We start from the raw sequence: 9,945 nt of genomic DNA on the forward strand, positions 1-9,945 counted from the left end.
TAAGACCAGCTGTGGTCTGGAGACTAAATAATTTTGTTAACTCCTGTCTGCAAAACTTCATCTAGAAAAATTAATATGTTCATGATCAACAAATGATGCATATGTCTCAGACCGCATCCAACACCTTAAGTAATTTGCCTTACTTTGTGGCTTTTTGAGTCTGTTAATCATAGTAATACTGTCAAATGCATTCAAGTCAGTTATGTCAACAGTAATTTCCTGAGTAGAAAACCAGTAAGGACAACAAAAACACTATGTGCCTTTGTCACATGCAAGACCTTTTTCTTTGTTTCCAAAGGAATAAGGTTTATTGCTAAACTGATCTGCCAGTACTTCAGGTTCTTTAATCAAGATGAAGGAAGGTAAAAAAAATCAGGGTTTCCCTTAAGTTGTGTCATTTGCTTCTAGTGTTACACACACAGGATCTGTGAAAAGTATAGTGTGCGTTGGAGAGAAGGACTTATGTGAAAAACTTTCTCTGTGATTAGTGTACCTCTTCCTGGAGTATTTGGTCAGTCACTCTCGGAATGAGAACCCATGTGATGCGGCATTTCAATTAGTCGAGTATGGCAGGTGCAAGAAAAGCCAACAACGGCATAAATCTGTTGGCCAGTGAGGCCCCTTGCAATTGGTGTTCCTCAGAGCTCTTTCTGATTCCACAGACACCAGTAGCTAATACCAAATGCTGTAGTAGCTCACATACATTTTGAGTGGGAAGAGGTAGCACATGTTTTAAGCGCTTTAATCTGTGTGTGTTTTTGTTGCAGTTATGGGTGAAAATAGTTGATGGAGACATTCAAGATTCTACACGTTCAGATCTCTATGAATATATAGTAGATTTCCTTACATTCTGCTCAGACCAGGATCTAGTGTGGAAATACTCTGAATGGATTTTACAAAAAAATGAAGAGGTTTGTGATTGGTGTCCTTTTCAAAGAACATCGATATTTCTTCACAGTGGTGTTTGTTCCATCTCGATAGCTAATTGGGCCATTTGTTCAGAATATTTAATGCCAGTTACATAGCGATGAACAGAAGGAATGTCAGTTTTTCTAAGTCCCTCTGTTAACAAGCATTAGCAATAATGTCCTCTTTTTGTTCTGAAAACCAAGTTTAGATCGTTTTGTACAATGGAAGATACAGGGTGTCTTGTTACTCTTCGTACTAGGCAAGGTAACTTTCAGATCATAAAAAAGTAATAATAAAAAATCATCTAACAGGTTGCTGCTCTTTCTTTTTTTAAATAAAAAATAATAACAAGGTGTATGGGCTAGGCAATGTATAAACCAAAAATTGAGGTAACAGAAGCAGGAGTGAGAAAGAGCGCAGTAAGCACCAAGTAGTGGTGCTGGTGGTGCTGAGTGGGGTTTTGTGTTGTTTGTCTTCCTGAATAACATACTAACTAATCTGATGGTGCTGTTACATAAGCATTTAAAACAAAAACATAATAAAATTGTTGCCACTGAGTTCCTAAATGCAATTAACTCTTCCTAGGTTGGTGTACAGATTTTCACTAAGAGGCCTTTGGAAGAACAGGAGAAAAACATTAATCCAGATGATATCATCAGTTGCCTTACCAAATACCCTAAAGCACGTGTTAAATATCTAGAACATCTAGTATTGGAAAGAAAAATAGAGGTGAGTCCTACAAGAATACTACAAATAGGCATAGGATTTGGCATGCAGACTATGATGAACAACTCGGGGAGGGGAACAAACAGACAAACAAAACCTCCACAAAGTCCAGAAGAAATAAGCATAATTTGAAAGCTTTGGGGTGGACTCAGAGTAGGGAAGGAATGACTTTAGGATTAAAGTAGGTAATGACGAGAGGATATCTGCATTATATTTAACTTTTCAACTCTTGTGGTGGCAAGACAGTTGCTAATCTCCGCTCAGAGTTGTTGGTTTTGGTGGTGTTTTTTTTGTCTCATTCTTGCATACTTTTCTGTTTCACCGATGAGGCTCAAATCCCCATCTGGGAAGGCCATAGTAAAATGGTCAGGCAACTACTAATCCTATTTTGCTGTTGCAGCAATATACTAAAATTGCTATTTTGGTGTTTTACCAATGGGTCTGTTTTGTTCTGTCCTTCTGGAGAGATTTCAGCAATTAATGATAGAATTAATTCATACACTGTAGAATTCCAAACAACTCTAGATGTGTTCACAAGTCATAGGAGACCGTGTATTCTACCCCTGGGTTTTCAAGCACAATTCCATTACATGGATATAAGATGTTTTGAGCACAGAAGTTTAACCCGCAAATAAAGCAAGAAAATGAACACCGAAAGATCTCAGCAGAGCTGATGATGAGTTCGCTAACTTACATTCTTCAACTGCACGTGCTAGACCAATGGTTTTGATCTGTCGCTGTTATAGATACATCAAGGTGGCACCTCTATGGATGAATGTATGAGTTTCTGATGTCTTGAATATTTTCCAACAAACTTTTTGAGTTAAATGTAGATCCTTGTAGAATATTTGTAGTACAACTAATTTAATCTAGTCTGCCTCCTAGTAGAGGCTGGGTTATAAATTGATTTAGCTTTTAGAAAGCACTAGATTATTGTGAATGCTTTAGCGAGAATGTTTCAGACAGTGAAATCATCAACTTGTTTTGATGAATATTGCATAGTGGTAATGCGAAAAGCACTGTGCCTTCAGGTTACTTGTCTGGTGGCTTTCTCAAATGTTATTGCAGAAATAGAAAAGGTCAAATAACATACCTGAATATGAGAAAGAATAAATTAGATCAAAATTACTCATTTTACAGGAAAAATAAAAGGCAAAGGCACGATGGATATCATACCTGTGCTCAAAGGAGAATGATCTGCTTTACTATATCAGCTTTCATTAGGTGAACTTCTGAAAGGAAGTAATTTTTGCACATAAAAAGCTACTTGTAGAACTTGTTTGTTTAAGGTGAAGAGGGATTTAGGAATAAGTTGCTTCATATCTATGTTTTGGGAATATCTCTATTAACGATGTAGAGAATCCTGTAGTATAGGTATATTGTATTTTGTGAGACTTATCTGAATAAGTTGCCTCTCTGCATGAACAAGACTTCCTGAATAATTTGAATTAAATAAATTCACTAAAACACCTTTATATAATTATGTAAATATTCATCACTATTGGTGGAGAGACAGGATTGTCTTTGTAAACTGAGCTTATGTTGTTCTTTTTCATCTATAGAAAGAAAAGTACCATACTCATCTAGCTGTCTTGTACTTGGAGGCAATACTTCAGCTGAAGTCTGTGACCACAGATAATTGTGCAGAAACAACCGAACTGCTGTTTAAACTACGCGATCTTCTTCAGAAATCTGATCTCTATAGAATTCACTTTATTTTGGGTAAGATGCATGCTGGCTGTTATAAACGCTGTATGTCAGTGCCAGCGGGAAACAAAGTCTTCGTAAGGACTAAAAGATCTGAGGTTTCTAGGTGTATTTGGTTGATGGGCTTACCACCTGTACTTCTAACAGACACCAGTTAATTTAGAAAGCATTTTTTATGTGTTTTCTTTGATCTCCCGTAGCTCATGAGCTGCACTGGTATGTTTGCTGCTGCACTGAACACAAGATACCATAAGTAGCTAGAAAAAAATTCTTCATGCAATTATCTTCTTAATTTATAGTCAGTTTATTTTTAACACTGAGCATGTAACTTGTGACAGTCTTCTGCCAATGGAAGACTTAGAAATTTATTTGTTAAGCAGTCTGTTTCTCAGCAAACTGAAGTGAAGCTTTGAGGAAACTCATTACCAAGGACTTGTTTGTTGTTCTGAACCCATTCTCACCCTGAAAGCTAGGGTTCAGGCTAAACAAAAATATGAGCATCTTTTTCGGTGAAAAGTGCAACATGCGTCTCACTGTTGGTATAAGGCAAACAACAGTTGAGCTATTTCTTTTCCTTGGCCAGTGCTTATAAGGGCTAATTTTTAATGTTTCATCCACTGTCCCAGTTGTTGAAACACTGCCACTGAGTTCCTGAGTGCAATTAACTCTTCCTAGACTGGTGTACATATTTTCACTAAGAGACCTTTGGAATAACAGTCCACTGCTATCCACTGTCCTAGTGGATGAAAGGAAAATGACTTTCTTGTACTGAAAAATATGAAATGTTTTTCTGAAATTTAGTGGAAAAAACTGGTGAGTGTGGAAATAAAAATAGCTGACTAGCAACTAAAATAATTTACCAGTGTTTAATGTCCCCTTGCCTTTCCAGTCAGCAGAACATTATATGACAGATAATGTACAAGTGTAACAGTCACTGAGACTCTTGCTCTTTTTCATCTTTCAATTTTTAATCAAATTTTTAAGGACTGGAGTTACAAGATGGCTTATTCTCTTGAAATCCATGTACTCCAAAACACAGAATTTCCTACATGACAATTCTTACCTTACACGAAGGTAAGATCCATGCCTGTGTGTTTCTCCTTGGTAACCAATATATTTTGGAGGAAAAAGACCTATTTCCATACTTTTCACAGAGGCCTATGCCAAATTTTTGTCACCTTTACAGTAAGCAATTTCTACTTTATCTTGAAATGCCAGATGAACTTGTCATTCCCCCTTCCTGACGCTGACACTTTAAACTGTCAGACTGGATTCACAGCTTGTAGCGTCAGTTTTTTAAAGGGAAGCACTATTTGATCTTTATTGTCTTTTATGGACTTCCAACTATTCTGACATCTTCTATAATATTGGAAGAATCAGAATCACAGAATTGTTGAGGCTGGAAAAGACCTATGAGACCATCAGCCTATGACCCAACACCACCGCATCGGCCAGACCAGGACACTCAGTGCCACATCCAGCCTCTCCTTAAACACCTCCAGGGACGGTGACTGCACCACTTCCCTGGGCAGTGCATCCCAGTGCCTGAGCACCCTCTCCGTGAGGAAGGGCTTCCTGAGATCCAACCTAAACCTTCCCTTCCCTAAACCTTCCCCTTCAGACCATACCTCTCATCCTGTCACTGGTTGCTCAGGAGAAGAGCCCGACCCCCACCTGACTGCACCCTCCCTTCAGGCAGTTGTAGAGAGTGATCAGGTCCCCCCTGAGTCTCCTCTTCTCCAGGCTGAACACCCCCAGCTCCCTCAGCCTCTCCTCACAGGACTTTCCCTCCAGTCCCTTCCCCAGCCTCGTTGCTCTCCTCTGGACCCGCTCCAGCACCTCAAGGTCTTTCTTGCAGTGAGGGGCCCAGACCTGCACACAGGGCTCGAGGGGAGGCCTCACCAGTGCTGAGCACAGGGGTAGAATTACAGCAGAGGTTAAAAATATTGTGGCTTTATCTTACAGTTTATTATACATGGGTGCAGAAAATGTTCAAGACTGACATGCCAGAGTTTAAAAGATGCCAGTGACTATTTTTTTTTACCTGCTATTTAGTGATTTTTTTCCTGTGTTTTGTGGTGTTCTTTTTTAGAAATGTGTTCCTATGCACCTAGACATTCTTCTTTTTATAAACATCTGTCTTCAGAGCTGCTGGCAGCAGGGGTTGAATTCTGTGGGCTTGTTTGCGTTGGCTCTGGGCTGAGCAAGTATTGCTTCATTTCTCATTTGGCAGACAAAATCCAGGGCACAGACCTTCATATGGAAAGTGCGATTTTATACGGGAAGCTAGAAGAACACGAGAAGGCTTTGCACATCCTCGTCCACGAGCTGAAGGACTTCCGTGCTGCTGAAGAATACTGCGTGTGGAACTCTGAGAACAGAGACGTGCAGTACAGGCGGAGGCTTTTCCATCTCCTGCTGTCGGTGTATCTAAACCCGGGCGCTTCGGATCGTGCGCTGGTCGTGGCCGCTGTCGACCTCCTGAATAACCACGCTACGGAGTTTGACGCGGCTCTGGTGTTGCAGGTGGTGCCTGAGAGCTGGTCAGTGCAGCTCCTCTCCCCGTTCCTGGCCGGAGCGGTGAGGCAAAGCATTCACACAAAAAGGATGACTCAGGCTGCGCTTGGCTTGGCACAAGCTGAAAACTTAATTTACAAACACGAGAAGGTAGGTTGTGGGGTGGTGTTTGGTTTGTGGGGTTTTTTTGTTTTTTTTTAAGTAGAGGCACCTTGTAACTTTACAATGTAGTCCTTTGATATATTAATCAGAAGAGGTGTGGAAAAATTATGAGATGGTTATCTTCATATCCTTGGCAGTTTTACTTGCTGCATTCATTAGGGTTTTTTGCCGTGACTGCTAGATTCAAACTTAATTTTATGCTTTCTCTGCAAAACAAAAGGGAAGTTAGGGGCCCCGAAGCAGAAACAGCTTTGAACTTCTGGGCTGAACGAAAGTGAACTTGGGATTTTACAGATTAAACGAGATTCTTGCAGAAGCTTTAAAAAATGTGAGGCAGTGGGGTTTTTTCACTAGAGTTGAGACCTGTCAGAATTTTGAAAGAAGTTTGCCCAGCACTTACTATTAATTGTAGCTTGTTAGTAGCTTTTGTTAGTGGCAGATTCACTGGTGAAGCTTTCTTCTATTCCTAGCTAAATCTGTGTTGCTTGAAGTTACTAGCAGGTTCTTAAATCTCTTTAATTGGAACTAGATAATCCTAGAGATCTTTTCCAACCTTAATGATTCTATGATTCTGTAATTCTTATGACAGTATATCTAGCAGAATGTCTTGAATAAAAATGCATCAGTGCTCAGCTTGCTGTGGAGTTGTCCTGTGACCTTGTTTAGGAAGCTGCATTAGGTTTTCAGTTGCATTAAATATGTGAGTCCTTTTCTTAAACATGCGAAGAAGAAAAAGAAGAGGGAGGAGGGGAAAGCAGTGCTTCAAAGGAAGCTTGAAAACAAGCGAGTACGAATGTGGAACTTGAATTCAAGTTAAATAGTTCAAGCTATCTTTTCTTAGTAACTTATTGTTGACCTGATTTGTCCATTTGGTGCAGCTGAAATTATATGCCTTGTAATTTCCCTTCCTTTCTCACTAGATTCATGATTGGATTTTTTTTTTTTTTCCCTTCTCTTCAGGTTAAACAAAAAGGAACCCCAATTCTTCTTTCGGACAAAAAGGTCTGTCAAGTGTGCCAAAATCCTTTCTGTGAGCCTGTGTTTGTAAGGTACCCAAATGGGGGCATGGTCCACACACACTGTGCTGCAAACAGACATCTGAATTCAAATGTGACTCATCACTCTTCCAGCTCCAGCAATCAGACTTGAAATATGTTCCAGTCCCACACATTCCAGTGACTTGTACCCCCTTGAAAGTGGGCTGGAAAAAAAGAATGAAGTGCAGCTACTTTAGGCATAAATCAAGATGAACAGTCTTTGGGTTATGGGAAGAATTCCAGTAAATACAAAATATCGCCACTTATCTTTTTCATTTCTAATGAATGTAGATAGAAAAGACAACTCACTACCAGAAATGGAGAGGTGCAAATATAGGCTCTTCTGTATATAGTGATAAACAGTTAAAGAAAATGAGCCTTTTCTTCAGAGTAGGGATGAATGTTATGGAGACAAGGCGAACAGTTATTTTAAGAAATGTCACTTTGCACTGAATGTGGTGTTGATAAACTTGTAGAGGTGGACTTGGAATTCTTGGAGCGTTATGTGACAAGACTGGCATCGCACAGATTACCATCAAGGCAAGACATTTGTTGCAGCGTGTCCTCTTTGGGCTGGATTCTCTTCCCCAGGATTACATTACAAACTTGATTTCTGCTCTACAAATCATTGGCTTTTGATGCACTTTTTAATACTTTCCCCCTGCTTCCCTCTCCTCTGCTTTACAGAATTTAAATGTAAGCACTGGTCTGTTAGGTTTCTGCTCCTACAGTTACTGAGTGGAAACCAATAGCCTCAGTCACACAGTTGTGCTTGGAAGAAAGGAAAAAAAAAAGTTGGATTGTTTGGTTAGACTTAAGTCACTTTTATATAGGGGAAGAGACCTTAACTTTAATATTGATTTATTTATTAATATGCAAATACACTGTACATACAGTTGAATAAATTGATCTTGTATCATTCTAGAATTTCTTTGGAGGATAATGATGTAGCTGATACATGAGTGTACAGGTATGCGATACATGTTTGCTCTAACATAACTTAGGTAGGTTGGAACTCCACAAGAATGGGATTTAGTCCTTGTGAGTGGCTTTGTGCCATCAGAATCCCAGAAGGAAAGTGTAATTGAGAAGAAAGCTACAAAAGTGCACTACAGGGGTACTGAATTTGTTCTAGTCTGCTAAACATTGTGTAAACTAATGTTTTTCGCATTAAAAAAAATCACTTTACTTGGCTGCCCTGAAAAGTATTTACATTGCTATTTAAGAAGCAGCTTCCCACAAGAGTTTCAAAAATTGCGGCTTTTAATAAAAGTTTTTTCACAGTCAAAGCATTTCTTTTAATTCTGTAAAGCTCTAATAAATACCAGACTTACTGGCGAGCATGGAATTGAATTGGTACGGCTGCTCCCCATTCCAGGTCAGAGCAGAGACTTTAAGCAAAATGGGATACCTGTGGGCTATCTTCTAGATGCAGGCTCAGCTGAGGGCTCCTGATACGGAAAGGTTGGTTTATGAAACAGCCTTGAAAGTGTCAGGCTGCTTCCAGGAAGGGGCAACCAGACTACAGTCAGGGGGGGAAAAAAATGTCTGTTTCTTTGTCTTTTCTTTGGATCTTTCATGAGTTTGAAATTAGAAAAGTTTAGCTGTTGTGTTGGGTTTAAAAAAAGGAATAAAGAAGGAATTGTGTAGTGCTTTCCAGTAAGATGTGTAATGCATTCAGTGAAAGGCACGTTTAGGAAAGATAAAAGTGAGAACTTCTGACTTAATTTGGACATGATTTATTCCTCTGTGTTGCGCTGGTATAAGCAGATTCTCCTGTATCTTGTATTCATGGTTTTGAAGCATGGTGTGTACACCTGGCAACGATGACATGCAGATTTGGAGTTCCCTGTCCTCAAAATACTTGCCGATAGAGATTTTACAAAGATTTGATAAACCTTTTGCATACAGTCACGTGCAATTCATAAAAAATATTTCCTCTTGCTGCAAGCACCCTCAGTATGCTCTGTATTCTACCTAATAAGGAGGTACTAAAACAAAGACCACTCTTCATTATTAATTCTGGCCACTACATAGTGATGAGCTTAGTCTTGTCAGCTGATGTTGCAGCAGAATAGAGATCATATCGTTCCAGATCACGAGAAAATTCTTAATTGTAATTGCATTAAAAGTTACATGTGTAAAAGAATAAACAATTCATTATTAATGTTCAGGTTTTTTTTCCAGATCTGAGCTTTGGCTAAAATGCAGCAGTAACAGGAATTGTCCATGCAGAACTAATACAGAAATCTGAGTAATGCAAGGTAGCGTATTTGCAATCACACATGACCAAAAGAGTGATTAATCTGAAGTTGAGTGATCTAATTCTTTTAGCCTCCCAGAAAAGTAGACTGAAAAAATACAGACATTTGATGCCTGTTTCTTTGTCAAATTTTATATTAGAACTCATTTGAATGATTTAATGTGATAGTTCAATGGATAACAAAAAGAAAAAACCCCACAAATGGCATGAAGATAAGGTAAAGCCAAGAGCTCAGTAGGTGGAGGATGCTCTTCCAGTGTGCTTGAGCAGTTGGGATAATCCTCGACCAGAGGAGATGGCAGCCTCTTGTATGTGATGTTCTGTCTTCGATCACCAGGAAGTTTATGGAAGGTGTCTGCGATGAAATTCCCTTAGGCAGGACAAGCACAACACCCCTTGGGTAACAGAACTTCACACCGGAGAACCTCAGGTCATTCCTCTTCTTATTTTGATGCTCTCAGGTTGCCTGTTCCCATGTTCTGTACCTGCAGTTCTGGGACAGCACTGCTGCCCTGGTCAGTTCTTGTGGAGCAGCAAGGAGGGGCTGAACGGTGATCTGGGGTTTCACTGCTGACTGGATATACGAAGGGGGAGAAGCAGGCAGGAGGAGTATTTCTTGGAGCA

General features: G+C 39.6%; 1 protein-coding gene across 1 annotated transcript in view; it reads left to right on the forward strand.

The window, feature by feature from the left end:
• The window catches only part of TGFBRAP1 (transforming growth factor, beta receptor associated protein 1), a 33,278-nt gene extending 26,108 nt beyond the window's left edge, over positions 1 to 7,170 (forward strand). The window contains exons 7-11 of the mRNA XM_009879376.1: positions 768 to 911; positions 1,495 to 1,638; positions 3,198 to 3,357; positions 5,576 to 6,009; positions 6,982 to 7,170. Of these exons, the coding sequence (XP_009877678.1) occupies positions 768 to 911; positions 1,495 to 1,638; positions 3,198 to 3,357; positions 5,576 to 6,009; positions 6,982 to 7,170 (1,071 nt within the window). The remainder of the gene's footprint in view (positions 1 to 767; positions 912 to 1,494; positions 1,639 to 3,197; positions 3,358 to 5,575; positions 6,010 to 6,981) is intronic.
• The last annotated feature ends 2,775 nt before the right edge of the window (positions 7,171 to 9,945 follow it).

This window comes from Apaloderma vittatum, unplaced genomic scaffold, assembly GCF_000703405.1.
Source record: "Apaloderma vittatum isolate BGI_N311 unplaced genomic scaffold, ASM70340v1 scaffold13122, whole genome shotgun sequence".
NCBI lineage: Eukaryota > Metazoa > Chordata > Aves > Trogoniformes > Trogonidae > Apaloderma > Apaloderma vittatum.